General features: G+C 38.6%; 1 protein-coding gene across 2 annotated transcripts in view; it reads right to left on the reverse strand.

Annotated features, from left to right (window-relative positions):
- Positions 1 to 18349, reverse strand: part of LARP4B (La ribonucleoprotein 4B) — a 101934-nt gene that overhangs the window by 26942 nt on the left and 56643 nt on the right. For both annotated transcript variants that reach the window (XM_063099080.1, XM_063099079.1), the window contains 2 exons: positions 5540 to 5618; positions 3537 to 3673 (listed from right to left, as the gene is read on the reverse strand). In XM_063099080.1, the coding sequence (XP_062955150.1) occupies positions 3537 to 3673; positions 5540 to 5618 (216 nt within the window). The remainder of the gene's footprint in view (positions 1 to 3536; positions 3674 to 5539; positions 5619 to 18349) is intronic.

An 18349-nucleotide genomic window follows, 5' to 3' on the forward strand; every position in this document is an offset into this window, starting at 1 on the left:
ATCTTTGTACCTTCCTCTCAATTCTTCTGTGAACCCAAAACTGCTCTAAAAGATAAAGTGTATTAAAAAAAAACTTTATTATAAACTAATAAAAAAGTATGTGGTGGAGACATCTGAACGGACACTTCAGCAAAGAAGGAGGGCAAACAAGCACATGAAAAGATGCTCCACATCATCAATCATTAGAGAAACAAAAAACTAAACCACAATGGGGACCACTACACACCTATTAAACCCTAACATTAAATGACTGCATCCAAAGTGTGGACAAAAGTATGGAGCAACGAGAGCTCTTATCACGGCTGCTGACCGTCCAGCTGTAAAACAGCTGGGCAGTTGGGCCGGCCCCGTGGCTCACTCGGGAGAGTGTGGTGCTGGTAGCGCCGAGGCCGTGGGTTCGGATCCTATATAGGGATGGCTGGTGCACTCACTGGCTGAGCATGGTGCAGACGACACCGTGCCGAGGGTTGTGATCCCCTTACCAGTCCAAAAAAAAAAAAAAAACAGCTAGGCATTCCACAAAGTCAATCACACACCTGCCACACGATCCAAACATTCCACCCCTCGCTATTCACCGAAGAGCAAGGGAAGCACATGCCACACTGACATAGCTTCCCACAATCGTTCACAGCCACTTCAGTCATAGTTGTCAAAACCTGGTATAAGCTATGGTCTATCAACTGGTGGGTGAATAAACCAATTTGGTATTATCTATCCAATGCAATGATCTATTGATTCACTCAACAACAAAATAGTCAGGCCAAGTGAAAGCCAGACCTCCTTTCCCTACCAAAACAGTGGTATGGCATGACTGATTCCATTTATATAAAATTTCTAGAAAATGAAAACTAATCTATAGTGACAGAGCAGATCAGCGGGTACCTGGGGAAGAGAAGAAAACTTGGGGGGTGATGGATATGTTCACTATCTTTATTGTACTAGTTTCATGGAAGTATAAATATGTCAAAACCTACCAAAGGGATACTTAAAATGTGTAATTTAAGGCACATAAATTCTCCCTCAATAAAGCTGCAAAACATGAAACACTTAACAGACACTGACTGGTGAGAGCCTCCGTATCTCCCACCTCTCGAATCACCCACCCTCATCCACATTTATACTGGGTTAGGAGTTTCATTCCTGCTTATGTTTCTACACTAACATTTACCTCTGAATCCATAAAAAATATACAGTTCTGTTTTACACATAACCAAACTTTATACACACGGTATCATCTTGCACATATTTGAAAATGTTATTATTTTAAAATATATTCTTGTTGAAAAACACAGACCTAGCTCATTTTAATAGTTCTAGTGTTCACTGTGTGAATACAACACAGTGTTAATTATTCTGGTGGCAAACATTTTAGTGTGGTTTCCTAAATTGGCAATTTCAATTATATTAAGTGTAAAAACAAGGCATTTGAATCACATATACCGTGACATGTACTATATGTGTATTAGGATATAAAAACAGTCTAGAAATGTAACCTATACAACTCAATCAACACTGGAGTTGCAATATTCAAATTAAAATAAAATACTTATCAAGTGTCTACTATGCACCCGACTCTTTGCTAGGTATTTTGGGCATGGGGATAAGATTTAAACATAAGATGAGAACTCTGCTCACGGGGGCTTATTTATGTTACCCTCTTCAGAAGTACAACTAATATGACAATATGCTATGTTGTGAGTACATAGGTTATTACAGATGCACATATATATTTTTTCTGTCCAAAAACTGAATGAAAAAAGACGAAACATTAAAGAGCTAAATACAAATGAATAAAAAGTAACATCGCAATTCAAGAGCCATCCAGAGGTATAGTCATGGAGAAGGATAGGTGCAGCTGAGGCAGGAATGGGTGGCATGCTGGCCATGGACGGGCAGGCTCCTCTAAGCAACTACAGAGAGCAATTAAATATCCTCATAGTGTGCACGATGGACCCATAACGAGCAAGAATCAACTGAGAAATTATCCTCAGTGGGGCAGCAAAGTTTGCAAGGTATACCTAAACAGAGTAACTAAATCTGGGATTCCCAATAACAACAGAGTAAAGTACAGACAGGTCACGAAAGGTACCGAGGTACCGGCCTTTTAAAGTGGGTCAGACGAAGCCATGTTTGGCTGATACACACAACAGGCTTCTGCTCTAAACAGCAACACTGGAAAGCACAACACCATTGTGGGATATGGGGGCACAATTTTCAGAATTCATGGTTAATGATAATTATGTTTGCCAGGTTCTTTGCTGTTTGCTTCAACAATTTAATAATCTATGACATCTAAGAACAGAAAAATAGAATACAACTTTTATTTGTGAATAGAAAATCCAACGAAGTTCTAAGATGTTCATCTTTTTATGCTATTGTTAATACAAATCCACATGAGAAAAAAATCTGCATGGACTGTGTCATCAATACAGCTAAGCTGGGATAACGTGAAAACGCTTCCACATGAGTGTCAGTAATGGGACATCATGGCAGTGAGAGAAATGAGGCTTCAGTTCACAGCAATGCCCAGTTGTTCAAAAATAGATGGGCAGTGGCAGGGAGGAACAGCATGGTCCATCAACACTGTGCTCTTTGTGAAGATGTCCACCCACCAGGTTGTGCAACTCAGCAGTCCTGAGCAGGGAAACTACAGAAATGATTCACCTGGTATTTTAACCCTAGTGTAAAAAATGAATTTTTATAAGTCTGACTTGAAAAGACTTCCAATATGTCTTTAATAGATAAGGGATGCACAGTGAAGTCTCCCAGATGGGAAGCATCCCAAAGGCCCGGAGCAGCTCTGGGAGTGACAGAAGTGCTGTTCTGCTGATGGTGGTGGCAGTTTCACTCCTGCACTTGTACCTCAAACTTAACAACAGTGCACTTTAGACATGTGCACTTCATGTCAATTATACCTTAGCAAAGCTGTTTTCTTGTCTTAAATAAATAAGGAGGAAAGGTTGCAGAAGCCTCAATCTTCAAAACAAACCAGGATACAAACTACAATTGTGACACTTAACAGGTAACACTTTAATATCCATGTTTCCTGAAACTCCTATGGGTCTTTCATGTCATGTTTAAACATTTGCTTGATGTTGCCAGACCTCTAAGAAACAACCTCATTCACAATATCCTTGTAAGGAAAAGTGCAATAATATTTCATCAAAACTTAAGCAGGAAGTTGAAATTTGAAAATGCTAATTAAGACGCATTTTGCTTTAACCATAAATACTGCAATTTAATTTGTTTATGAATGTAATAGCTGTCTTTAAAATCTCCATGAAAAGATTCCTCTTCTACTTCAAATAATCCACAATCTGTTTGAAGTTTCATTCTAGACTCAATCAGCACCCTGGGGGTTGCCAGGCACTGTACCAGAATTACGGGGACTGGTCAGAAAGAAACGAAAGGCCAGGGAAGACCCCATCTGCCATCAAACACCTTAACATTTGATGGTTACAGACTCAACAGTTCACACTGATAAGACAAATATGGCAGAGGCAAGTACTGTACATTTGTGATGGTCATGTACTTACATCGCAGCACTTCCACAATCAAACCAACATCAGTACTGAGTTTCTTGACATGGTCAAGGTTTGCTACTGTCGTAATTGGCACATACTGATCACTGTCCATCTGTGATATAAGATACATGTCACTAGCAAGATTCTCCCTGTTGGAAACAAAAATCTCTTTTAATCAGCATTTCTTTAAAAGGAGGTGTCATCTACAGCAGTGCTCCTTTCACGACAGGGACGAACGTGGTATGGTACTGCTTTGGAGTGAGGTCACAGCTCAAGCCCCATCTGTTATTTGCTATCCCTCTGGCCTCAAGTACATTAAAAAAAAAAAAAGAAGCTTGGAGAGGCAGAGAGAGCAAAAGTAAAAATATGCTGTACTTTTATACAATGAGAATTAATGAGCTGGAAATTATTTTTAAGATGCAGTTATTTATAGCTCATTTTTACTCTAAAAAGTGTTTGAATAGTTTATTAAAAAGACATAATTTTTTAAAGTGAGGAAATCTGGCTGAATGAACAAAAAAGAAAGAAAAATATGGAACAGCCAGGATATAAGGTCAGTATCCAAAATGCAGGCTGTAAGTCTAGAACATTTGCCAGAGAACCTGTGAATCCGACTCTGGCTTCCTACCAGCCAGAATTAAAAAGAAGGAAACAGGATCAGTAACTTTTACCCACAGGGTCCAAAGGTAAGCCGCAAATCAGGAGTTTAGACCAGGGTGAGCTATTTCTTGGTATTTGGGCCAAAGATAAGCGTTTCCTGTGAATTCTCAGGAAAAAGACCATGTGTAATGTAGTACACAAGACCTCCAAGAACATCTCAAAACCACATGCAGTAATGGGTTTCACAGGACCTTTCGTCACAGCATGCCCCACTGAGGCCAGTAATGATCGCAGCATCTGCTGCATCTGCTGGCATGGGGGAAAGCCATTCTGCCGCATCACGCGAGCCGCCTCCCAGTTGTGGGTGACTCTGGCCACAGCAGAGTTAGATAAGGGTTTGTGAGTGGCGCAGAGCTAGGGTTTTTCAATGTCTGCCATGGTACCTTCTGTTTTTAAACTATGTCATTACGCAATACATTCCATGTTCCTAATTTGTGGCTACACGGAAGTGGGAAGAAGGCTTGGCACAAACAGAGCCCCTCACAACTCCCCCTCGTGCAGCCCAACACCTCTGTCAGATCCTCAGGACTCCGGAGAAAACACCTGAAAAGTCATTATGGACAGAAAAGTTTACACGTAGTCAATCGATTATCTTCATACTAAAAAAAATTACATTTAACCCAATCTCATCTTCCTGTATGTCCAGTTCTGCCATTTGAATGTTAAAGGTTCCACTATATTTTTCAAAAGAAAAGGTATTATTCAGGAAAAAAAGAAACCAACAAGAAATAGGAGCGCTACATACAGTCAGGTATTGTTTAACCACAAGGTTACGTTCTGAGAAACGTGCTGATAGGTGATCACCATTGTGCGTCTGCACACAAACCTCAATGGTACAGCCTACTGCACACCCAGGCGATGTGGTGTAGCCATTAAAATCTGATGGGACCACCATCATACATGCAGTCTGTCATTGCCTGAAACATCGTTAGATGGTGCATGACTGTTAATAAAACCATTTGCTACAGCAGTGTTTGGCATATTCTCAGAAACAATGTAGGACATTTGTTCTCAAACTTTAGTGAGACTGAAGATTCTAAGGCCCCACCCTCAGAGACTCTGATTCTGTGGGCAAGGGGTGGGCCTAGGAATCTGAATTTCAAACAGCAATCCAGATAATGATGAATTTTGTGGACACAACTTTGGGGACACTGACCTGAGGATTATGCTCAGTTTTCCAACATGCTGGAAGGCTATTACTACTTAGTATTCTAGATTTCCTATTAATATATATACACATACATAGATAGATAGTAACAGATATACACTCCTATGTAAAATGTCATATTTGCATAGGGTAACCAACGCATAACACCATAGAAGTTAGGTACTAGAAAAATCACCACCAGCCTTACCGAGATAAGCAGAATTCCAATGTTTTCTTAAGTACTTCACGGGGGTCCTCCTGGCTTTCTGGTTGAGATACATTGCCTCCTACATAAAAGCAATGATCAACTCAGGAAAAATGGCTTAAAACTTAACAAGCAGATATTTCAGTACAGGAATTCTTCTGTTTTCAATAAACATATTAACACACCTACATAAGGGTATCAATAATAAGAAAAATGCTATTATTTTATGTACTAAAAACAATAAATCATGCATAGCCAGCCACCAAAAAAAAATAATAATAATAATAAATAAAAAGTAAATCATGCAAAAAAAAAAAAAAAAAAAAAAATCCCCTCCCTTTCCCTCAAACAAAAGTTAACACAAATTTAGAAGAATAATCTGAGTAAGTTTTATTGGCAAAGTTTAGTGGGGGCTTTTATCACAAAATAAATATCAGCTTACTTAATGCCTTGCCTTACTTCAAAAAAGGATTTCCAGGTAATCTACAAGAACACAGACACTAAATATAATAAAATATAAAGAAAAGAATTAAAACAAGGAAAAGACAACTACAGGCAAAAGCCAAGGCTGGCAGAGGCTGTAAGGACTGGACAGTTTCCACACCAGAGCCTTAGAGGTGCCTTTACATTTCCAAGTGGTCAAGGTGATGGGCAAGTACTGAGCTGTCACAGAGTTCTTACCAGGAGACACTAAATAAACCAGCCCTCAAGAGCAAACAGGAGCTGATTCTACATCTGAGGAGGATGCCAGAGGCATGGTGGGTGACACATGGGCCAGTGGGCACAAGTAGCACCGGGCCATGGGCCAGGCCTGTGGAGAGTGAACTGGAGTTCAGGCTAAATGCCCCCCAGCCCCCACAGCACTCTGGATACTTAAGAGAACAGGTATTTTAGTAATGTTGAGGAGAAAGGCATTGAAACGCTAGGAACTAAGAGTTTTTCTGCATGTACTCATATAAATTAGCACAGCACATGTGCCACACTAATACAAGAGACACTTGTGTTTTAAAAGTCAAAGACCATGAAAAGGCGTTTAGAACAACAGAGAAGGACAAGAAAGTTTGTGTTAGTATTATGTAATGAGTGTTAACAAAATCCACCCCCACTGGCAAAAAGAAAACAAGCTGCTAAAACCACCAAAAAACAAAACAAATAAAATCACAGAACTTGATGTGACTGAACATGCAAAACACGACCTGAGGCTGGTCCTCCATGCACAAGGTTCTCCTACTAACCGCCCAAGTGTGCACTCTACCCCCACATCCAATGGCTACTTACTAAGAATCCCCTATGCACCAGGCCTTGCTGCAGGTGCTGTGATCAGCCTGAGCAAGGCAAAGCCTCTGCTTACAGAGGCAGGAGCAGATATCTACCAACAGACAAGTCGCCACACCACACGATGTCAGATGGAGAGCAAACCTGAGCAGGCGGCAGGTGCTGTTCTGCACAGGAGGCACCCTCTGACCTGACAGCAGCAGTGAGGGGAGGGATAGAAACTGTGTTCTAATGAGGGTGTAGCAGGGGCCCCGAGATGAGGGGCCAGAGTTGACAGACAGCAGGAGGCCGGCTCAGCTGAGAGGAGTGAGGGAACACAGATATGGGCATGTGTGAATCAGATCAATTAGGATGCTAGAATTTTAACCCAACTATGACGGAAACTAATGTGGGGCTGACATTTTGGAAAGATCTGTCTGGTTCCATGGTGCAGATGGACTGTGAAGGCACCGATAGAAGCAGGGAACCAATTAGGAAGACAGTGTCTCATAAAGACATACCAGCCTTCACTGAAGCCAAGGACACAGCAGGAGAGGCCCAAGACAGAGCCAGGGATCACCAACTGTCAGGGGAAGACATCAAGAGAGCGTGATGCCAGAGAACAGATGAAGGGGTTGTCAACTGTAAAATGACACAGGAGGACCAGGTAAGTGAGAGGTGAGGGTTAATGCGTAGATCTGGCCTCACTCGGGTCACTGCAGAGCTTGACAAATGCAGTTTTGGGGTCTCAGTGGGACAACCATCTGCCTAGCCTGCATTCAAGAGGGACAGGGAAGGAGGGAACAGGGCACCCAGACACTGCTCTGAAGGGCTCTTCTGGGACAAGGGGCTGCCAAGGGTGGTGTTGCTTAAGATGAGAATGTTGAGGATGTTATAGGTCAGAGGCAGCTTCCTGGGAGACAGGGTAAGGAAGCACCCGACAAGCCTCAGATTGTCTGCCTAGGGCAAGATGGGGGAGCAGGGACCAGTATACTTTCCCTCCTCAAGGCTGTGTCCGGGAAGAAGGAAGCTGGGAAGACCCAGTAGGTTGCCAAATGCAGAGACAAAGATGAGAGCGAGGGGCAGGAGCACCAGAGAGCACCCCCATCAAGTAGTCAGACGAGTTCTGAGCAAAGCACAGGTGCTATGAAAGCACCCAAGGACAAGGAAAGAGCCACCTGAAAGGATCAGAAGTAACAGTGTACACCAATCACATGCAGGGCTGGAAATAGTGCTGCCCCCGCAGCAAACCAAAATCCAAAGGACTCACGGAACACTGCCGCGGTGGGGGAAATAACTGGCCGTAGTCTGAACACTGTTCCACTCATGCCTAACAAATTTCAAAAACAAGACATGGAAGGATCAAACTGTTGCCACGTAACTTAGTTGCAACCTGGAACAAAAATCAAATCTATAGAAATACAAAAATATTAAGCACCCAACAAAGTAAAATTCAATCCAACCAAAAATTACCACTCAAACAAAGAAGCAAGAAAATATGACCCACTACAATGAAAAAAAAATCAATTAATAGAAACCGATCCAGGGCTGACACAGATGTTAAAACTAACTGATAAGACGTTAAACCGGTTATCATAGCTGTATTCCATATGTTCAAAAGTAAAGGCATAAAAAATACAAAGACCCAAAAAGAACTCCTAGACATAAAAACTACAACATGTGATATTAAAAGTACTTGAGGAAATTAACAACAGATTAGAATTACAGAAGGCTAGTAAACTTTCCACGGCAACAGAAACTTTCCAAAATTAAACAGAGAAACAAGAATCAAAAAAATGGAAAGAGGTTCAGGAAGCTGTGGGACAATTTCAAGTAGCTTAACAGAAGTGTTAACGGGAGACCTCTTACAAAATGCTCAAAACCACTGACAAAGAGAAAATCTGCACACAAGAATAAAAAGCACTGGAAATGGTAACTACATGGATAAATATGTCAGTCTTTGAATTATTATAATTTAAATCTCTTTAAAAGATAACTGACTTTGAAACAAAAATAAAAACAATATATTCTGTAGTTGATAACATATGCAACTGAAATTCATGATGACAAAAGCCTCCAGGCCAGGATGAGAAACACGAAAGTAAACTCTCCACCATCCTTACACCCCATGAAGTGCGCACAACTGTGGGAAGGTGGGTGGGCTGTGTTAACCAAACGAAGTAGAGCATAAACACAGAAACAACAAAACAGAGCAAAAGACTAAACCAAAGGAAAGCAGAAAAAGAGGAAAAGGGGAACAAAGAACAGATGCGACAAAAAGAAAACAAAACATAACAAGTATCCAGATCTTGTTTCTAAATCCCCAAGAAAAGAACCAGGGCTCTTTGGAGAAATGGCTGACTCTAGAACTACAACAGGGAGAAAAAAGCAGAACAAAACCAAACAAGTACAGAGATCACTCCACTGATAGGGGCACGTCATATAGAGCAACTGAAAGAGCTCTCAGAGGCCAAAGCTGGACCCATTTGAGCAACAAAGCAAGGTAGTATTGGATAATAATCCAGAGTATAAAATACACATTTGTGAGTTCACATAGATGCAAATAAATGGTTAAATAAATACATGATAGACAACTCTCACGCATAATAATTTCAAATAATTTATACGGTTTCTGCCCTCATGGAGAGGACCATAAGTCTGTCCGTTAAGTGTGGGCTGTGCACAGTGACTTCCTCCAAACAGCCTAACATGGAATGGGGGAGTTTTAGTCCATTTTCTGCTGTTGTAACAGAATACCACAGCCCGGAAAAATGATCAACAATAGAAGTTTATTTGGCTTATGGCTATGGAGGCTAGAAGGTCCAAGATCAAGGGGACACATCCGGTGAGGGCTGTCTTCCCACGTCAATAACATAAAAGGACAGTGAATACAAGCAAGACAGAGAGAGGAAACTGGGCCAAACTCACCCTGATAGCAAACCCAGTTGTGTGGTAACTAACTCACTCCCATGATAATGGCATTCATTCATTCATGAGGACAGAGCCCTCATGACCTAATCACCTTTTAAAGGTCCTGCCTCTTACTACTGTTAAAACAGCAATTAAGTTTCAACATGAGTTTTGGAGGAGATATTTGAACCACAGCAGGAAGAGGGAAAAAAAGTTAACTTTACACTGGAGAAACCTGACAAACATTACCTCAGCTGCATGACCACAGTCAACACGTGACAAGTCATATTGTTAGGGTTCTCTGATATGATGTGATGCAATGTGCTTCACCTCTGTGGTCTACCTCCCAAGCCCACAACACTAGTATCACAATGAGAATAACGTTAGACAATACAAGAGCATCCTACAAAATACCTGACCGGTACTCCTCAAAACCAGCAAAATTCTGAAAAACAAGGAGAGTCTAAGAAACTGTCACAGCCAAGAGGAGCCTAAGGAGACATAAAGACTAAATGTAACGTGGCATCATAGATAGGATCCTGGAAAAGAAAAAGGACATTAAATAAAATGTATCCCTCTGCATCAGTCATTGTGGCAAATGCAGCACATTAATATAAGATGTTCAAAATAGAGAAAACTGAATGTGGGGTATATGGGAACTCTGTGTATTCAATCTTTTCAATTTTTTTGTAAGTCTAAAACTGTTCTAAAACAACAGCAAAACGACAGACTCAAACCTAACCACAGCAATTACCACACTAAATGTTAACATTCTAGACACCTGAATTAGAAGACAGACATCACAAGATCACAAGATCTGATTCAAGGTGAAAAAAAAAGCCAAGACCTAAATGTTATGTTATCTATAAGAAAGGCACCTTATTAAATATAAAGACACAGTTAGATTCAAAAAGATGGAAGAAGATACACCACGCAAAAGCTAGTCAAAAGAAAGCTGGAGTGACTATATTAATAGTAGGCAAAGTAAATTCGGAGTGAAGAACATGACCAGGAATAAAGATGGTCATTTCTTAATAAGAGAGGTGTCAGTTGATCAAGAGGCCACAACCATCCTGACAGCAAAGTTTCAAAACACATGAAGCTAAAGCCAACAGAACTTAAAGGAAAGACAAATGCAGAATGTAACAGAACCCTGCTTCCCGTAACTGACAGAACAAACAGGTGGAAATTAGAAAGACTACAATGGACTTGAACAATACCATCACCCAGTGCGACCTCATTAACATTTACAGAACACTCCCCGTAACAACAGAACAACACATTCTTCTCTAGTGCAAATGAAACATTAACAAGATAGCCCATAAAACAAGTCTTAATAAATTCTAAAAAATTTAAGTCAGGCAAGTATACTCTTTGACCACAATGAAATTACATTAGAAACCCAAAAAAAAAAAAAAAAAAGAAAAGAAAAAGATCTCTGAAAAATCCTCAAATATTTGAAAACTAAATTCTATACTTCTAAATTACCTATGGGTCAAAGAAAAAAAAGAGAGAAATTAGAAAGTACTTTGAACTGAATGAAAATGAAAACAAATCAGAATTTGCAAGATTCTGCTAAACCAGTACTTATAGGAAAATTAATAAAACGAAATGACTGTATTAGAAAATAAAAAAGGCCTCACACCAGTGAACTGTGCTTCCAAGTTAAGAAACTGGAAAAAGGATATATTAAACCCAGAAGAAAGTATATTATAAAGATCAGAGGAAAACCAATGAAATAGATGAGAGTAAAACAACTGAGAAAAATCAATGACATGAAACATTGATTCTTGGAGAAAATCAGTAAAACTGACAAACCTCTACTCAGACTGATCAGGGGGGAAAAAAGAAAGACACAATGACCAATAACAGGAATAAGTAACATATGATTACACAGTACTATAACATGTAGCATGACTATAGAATCTACATATATTAAAAGAATAGTAATAGAGTATTATTAATATGAGCGACTCTGTGTGATAAATTCCACAATTTACATAAGATGGACCAAATCTTTGTAAGATATATATAACCAAAGTGCCCTCAAGAAGAAATAGATAATCTGAATAGCTCTAAACATTTAAAAAAAAAAAAAAAAACCTGAAGTTGAAAACTTTCTCAGAAAGCAGACTCTAGCCCCATGTGGTTTGCTTCATTTCCTCATATGAGGAGGAAATAATATGTAAGCTCTTCTTAAAAACTGAATAGATGTATCAAGAAAAAACTAGAGACCAATACCCCTCATAAGCATAACTATAATAATCCTAAGCAAAATGCTGGCAAATCTAATCCAACAGTATATCAAAAGCATATTATGTGATCTACAAAGGTTTACCCCAGAAATGTAAGGTTGATTTAACATTTGAAAATTAATTGATATAATTTGTCTTATACTAAAGCAGAACAAATATATGATCATCCCCATAGATGACAAATTCCAACCTCCATTCCTCATAAAATCTTTCAGCAAACTAGGAAAAGAAGAGCATTTCGACCGTGTGATAAAGGTAACTGACACAAAATTACCCCTAATATTGTACTTAATGGTGAAATACTGAGTACTTTCCTTAAGATCAGGAAAAAGACAGACATTCACTCTCTCCACTTCTGTTTCCCTTTCTATCAGAGTACCTATCTAGTGCAATCGGGCAAGATAAAGAAATAAAAGGTATCCAGATTGTACAGGAAGTAACACCTGTCTTTATTTGGAGATATCTGATGATCTATGTAGAAAATCCAATAGAATCTACAGAAAAGTTCCTAAAACTTGAGCTTAAGAAGTTTTCAGGGTATGAGATCGACACAAAAATTATATTTGATATACTAGTAATAATCATTTGCAAATAGAATTTTTTAAAATGACTTAACTGCACTAAAAAATATGAAGTACTTATAAATCTGACAATAAATGTGAAAGACCAGTAAACTGAACTCCAAAAAAAATTTGCTGAGACAAATTTTAAAAGCCCGGAACAAATGAGAAATACACCTTGTTCACAAGTATCGTTGTCAATTTTCTCCACCTGATCCCAACAAAAATCTTAGCATTTTGCAGACACTGAAAACTTCATTTTAATTTGTACTAAAATGCGACAGAACTAGAACAGCCAAAATAACTCTGAATAACAAAATTGAAAGGCTACCAATACCCGATTTCAAGAATCACTTACAGTAATCAAAACAGTACAGTACTTCAGTCAAAACAGACTAACGGATGAACAGAAGACAGAGGTGTGGTAGAGAAGAGACTGTCTGTTCAGCAAGAGGAGCTGGGACAGTCGCAAATCCATGTGCAAAAAATAAGAACCCTGACCCTTATCCCATACCCTATACAAAAACTAACTTAAAATGGACCACACACCTAAACATGTAAAACCTAAAACAACAAAGCTCATAGGAGAAAACCTTTATGATCTTCAATTAAGCAAAGATCTTAGTTACAACACCAAAGGGAAGATCCATAAAAGAAAAAAATAGATACATTAGACTATACAAAGAATTTTAAATTTCTGCTTTTCAAGAGATATTGTTAGGAAACAAAAAGACAAGCTATAAACTGGGAGAATGTATTTTTAAATCATGTTATCTGATAAGGACTTGCATCCAAAACACATAAAGAACTGTCAAAACAATAATAAAACAACCCAGTAAATAAATGGGCAAACAAACAGAAACAAACAAAACAAAAAAGTAAGAAAAAATGGGCAAATGGCCACAACACCAAAGAATACATCTGCTTATGAAAAGATGCTTGAACTTCAGGTTCTGCACATGAGCTTGGAGTCGTGAGCTCGGAAGTCACCACTCTGTCCTAACAAGTAAAAAAGCTGAAAAACTGAAAAATCAACACTTAGTTCCCTAAGAGCAGTGAGGTCACAAGGCAAACAAGTGCCCCCAAAGTTGGAAATACAGCTGAGTAGAGAATCACAACTGTAACTGATGAATTGCTCGAGGCCCAGGGTGAACAAGTCTGAGAGTTAAAAACCATAAGAGGACCTAGTCATGAGGCAGGTGTTCCACACTTTCATGAGTTTTATACTTCCAGGAGTTCAACCAGGTTCTCAGTGAAAACTGGAGAAAAATCCCCTAGAGCTTTTGGTAAGGGGAGGGAAAAAGGAACCACTTTAGAATATTCCAGAGCATTCTCTTCTTTAGAAGATCTGCTCCCAGGAGAAACTATTTTACCAGAGCCTAACCTGCTGGGGTTTTATCAGAGCCAAACCCACCTGCAGGAAAGGAAATATGCCCAGCTCCAGCCAGCTCTAGCCACTCTGTCCCACTTGGGATGTTCACAAGAATACAGGATGCTGCCCCTCCCCGCACACACCTCACATCACCCCACCTTACCAAAGCCCTGTTTACAGCAGTTTGACCCAGCACATTATATCTAGTTACAAGAAAAAATCAGAAAGGATACCAAAAGGCAAAAACACAATTTTAAGAGACAAAGCAAACATCAGAACCAGACATGGCAGAGATGTGGGAATTATCATATTGGGAATTTAAAACGACTATGATTAATACGCTAAGCGTTCTAATGGATAAAGTAGAAAACACGTAAGAACAGATAGACAATGTAAGCAGAGAGATGGAAATTCTAAGGAAAAAACAAAAAGAAATGCTGGAGACTGAAATTACTGTGGCAAAAATGAAGGATGCCTCTAACAGGCTTTTTAGAAGATGGGGCACAGCTGAGGACAGAATCTCAGCCTGAGAATTTACCAGTGGAAAACTCCAACACTGAAAAGCAAAGAGAACAAAGACTGAAAAAAAGAACAGAATATCCAAGGACAAAAGGTATTAACATACACACGAGAACACTAGGAGAAGAAAGAGAGAAAGGAAAATAAGAAATGTGTGAAACAATACAAACTGAGAATTCCCCCAAATTGTCAGACACCAACCACATATCATTCAAGTTCAGAGACCAAGGAGCATAAATGCCAAAAACCCCCTACACCTAGGCATATCATTTTAAAGCTACAGAACATCAAAGATAAAGAAAAAATCCTGACAGAAGCCAGAGGGAAAAATACCTTACCTATAGAGGAACAAAAGTAAGAATTACATCTGACTTCTCACAAACCAAGCAAGCAGGAAGAGGGTGGCGTGAAATGTGCAGGGTGCTGAGAGAAAAACCCACCAGCCTGGAATTTCTTTACTGAGAATCTGTCCTTAAAAAGTGAAGATGATGACTGTCCAGACAAACAAAAATTGAGAAAATTTGCTGCCAGTACTCTTTCCTTGTAAGAAATGTTAAAGAAGTTCTTCAGAGAAAGAAGATAACAGAGGTCAGAAACTTGTCCTGCATAAAGAGCAAAAGAGCAAAGAAAAAATAAGTCAAGGTAAAATAAAAACATTCATTTTTCTTATTATTAATAGACCTAACAGATAAATTTATTCAAAATAAGAGCACCAAGTATTTGATTATGAATATATCTTTTGTGCATATGTACACTTATATATAAGTAAAATGAATGACTTCAATAATAGCAGGAATGGGATGAAGGAATTTGGATTATTTTGTTATTGTAAGGTACTCACACTATCCATGAATTGATATAGTGTTTTTTAAAAGTAGACTTGGGTTAGCTGTAAATGTGTATTGCAAACTCTTGGTCAGCCACTAAAAAAAGTAAAAAAAAAAAAAAAAAAAGTATAGCTGATATAACTGATATTCCAAGAAAGAAAAGAAAATAGAATCATATAAAATGCTTGATTAAAACTGCAAAAGGCAGAAAAATTATGAAAGACAAAAATAGAAACAAAGAACAAGGGCAACAAATAGAAAACTAATAAATACAGTAGATATTAATCCAATTATATCAATAACCATTTTGAATGTCAAAGGCCTACACGCACCAATTAAAGACAGAGATTGTCAGAGTGAATGGAAAAACAAGACTCACCTATATATTGTCTACAAGAAGCCCACTTTAAACATAAAGACACAGGTAGATTAAAAGCAAATGGATGGATCAAATAGAATAAAATACTTAGGAATTAACTTACCCAAGGAGGTGAAAGACTTAAATGTAGGTGTACAACAAAAACTACAAAATATTACTGAAAGAAATTAAAGATAACACAAATAAAAGAAAACATCCCATGTTCACAGATTGGAAGGCTTAATACTGTGTTAAGATCTCAATACTAATCAAAGCGATCTACAAATTCAATGCAAACCCTGTCAAAATCCCAATGACATTTTTTGCATGAATAGAAAAACCCATCTAAAATTTGTATGAAATCTCAACATACCCTGAATAGCTAAGGCAATCTTGAAAAAGAACACTTCTTGATTTCAAAACTTACTACAAAGCTACAATAATAAAAACAGTGTGGTACAAGCATAGAGACAAGACATACAAATCTTCATGTATATAGCCAAATGTTTTTTGACAAGAGCGCCAAGACCATTCAATGAAGAAAGGACAGTGTTTTCAAAAGGTGTTGGGAGAACTGAATATCCACATGCAAAAGAACAGAGTTGGACCCTTACCAAATACCATATACAAAAATTAACTCTAATGAATCAAAGATCTAAATGTAAGACCTACAGTTACAACACTCTTAGATGAAAACATGTGTAGTTTACCAATATAAAAAAGACTGGGAAAAAAATAAATGGATAGAGAAAGATACACCATTCTAACACTAATCAAAAGAATGCAGGAGTAGCAACATTTATTTCAGACACAGCAGACTTCAAAGAAAGGGAAACTAGAGCAGCACTGCATAATGATAAAGGAATCAACTCCCCAAGATGACATAACAATCCCTAACATGTATGTGCCTCACACAGCATCAAAAGACGGTAGGCAAAAACTGGTACACTTTGGAAAACAGTTTGGCAGTTTCTTACAGAACTTTCAAACATACTTCTACTGTACAATCCAGCAATCATGCTCCTTGGTATTTACCCAAAGTAGTAGAAATGTTACATCTACACAAAAACCTGCACACAAATGTTTATCACAGCTTTATTCAGAACTGCCAAAACTTGAAAGCAAGTCTCTTGCAGGTGAATGGATAAACAAACTGTGGTACATCCAGACAATGGCATATGATTCAGCAGTAAAAAGAAATGAGCTACCAAGCCATGGAAAAACATGGAGGAACCTTAAACACATATTGCTAAGTGAAAGAAGCCCATTTGAAAAGGCTACATACTGTATGGTTCCAATTATATTTGATTCTGGAAAAGGCAAAACTATGGAGATAGTAAAAAGATCAGCAGTTGCCATGGGTTGGTGGAGAGGAAGGAACAAATAGGCGGAACACAGAAGATTTTTAAGGCAGTGAAACTATTCTGTATGATACTGTAATGGTGGATACATGTCATCATACATCTGTCCAAACGCACAGAATGTCCAGCACCAAGAGGGACTCTAATGTAAACTGTGGACTTTGGTGATAATGACATGCCAATGTAGGTGCATCAATTCTAACTAATGTACTACTTTGGTGGGGGATATTGATTTTGGGGAAGGGTACAGGTGGGGATGTATGGGAATGCTTTCTGTTCAATTTTGCTGTGAACCTAAAACTGCTCTGAAGAAATATTCTTAAAAAAAAAAAGATGCTTGCCACCATTAGTTGTTAGGGAAATACAAATTAAAACCACAATAAGATTCAACTATCTACCTTTTAGAGTGGCTAAAATTAAAAAGACTGACCATAGCAAGTGCTAATGTGGAGCAGCTGGAGCTGCTGGTGGGAATACAAAATGTTATTATTACTTTGGAAAACAGCTTTACCATTTCTTAAAAAAGATAAACATATGCTTACCAGATGATCCATCTACTCCATTCCAAAGTATCTAACCAAGGAAAATGAAAACATACATCCATACAAAGTCTTGCTTACAAATGTTCAAAGTAGCTTTATTTGTAAAGCCAAAAATCGGAAAACATCCAAATATTCACCAACAGGTAAGTGGGAAAAACAAACTGTGGTATATCCATATTGTGGACTACTACTCAGCAACAAAAAGGAACTACCTATCAATGCATGTTACAACACAAATAGATGTCAAAATTAGTAAGCAAAAAAAGTCACGCAAAAGAGCATACACCACCAAATTTCATTTATATGTAATTCTAGAAAATGCAAACTAATCTACACGGACAGAAAACAGATGTGGGTTGCCTGGGGAAGGGAGAAGTCACAGGAAGCTGCTGCTGGAGATGGACACGTTTGTTTTCTTGACTGTTTGATGGTTTTACGGAAGCATACATGACTTGTCAATGAGGAATGGATGCCAGCAAATCAGCTCTGCTTGTAGAATGTACTGAATACAGCCCTAATTCTCCCTAAGCTACAGAAAATAAACATGAAGAACAGCTAGGAATACCTCAAATATGTGATGTTCACAACCCCTTATTCTGTCCAAACTGTCTTATTTGCAATTCCAATAGTAACATTCCATCTCTGCACTTCTACTAATGATTGCCCTACAAACCACCCTCTGCTGCTCCTAGTTAAATGTGGTTGTCTTTCAGGAGCTACTCAGCCTTACATTCACCACGATGCCTCCCCAACCATGGCCTCTCATCTCTGCATCCACATAAGATTTAGTTTAAAGTACAATTAAAAGGAGGCAACAACAGGCATGTTGTCTAGGTACAGATTTAATGAGCTAAA

This window comes from Cynocephalus volans, chromosome 6 (genome assembly GCF_027409185.1).
Source record: "Cynocephalus volans isolate mCynVol1 chromosome 6, mCynVol1.pri, whole genome shotgun sequence".
Taxonomy (NCBI): Eukaryota; Metazoa; Chordata; class Mammalia; order Dermoptera; family Cynocephalidae; genus Cynocephalus; species Cynocephalus volans.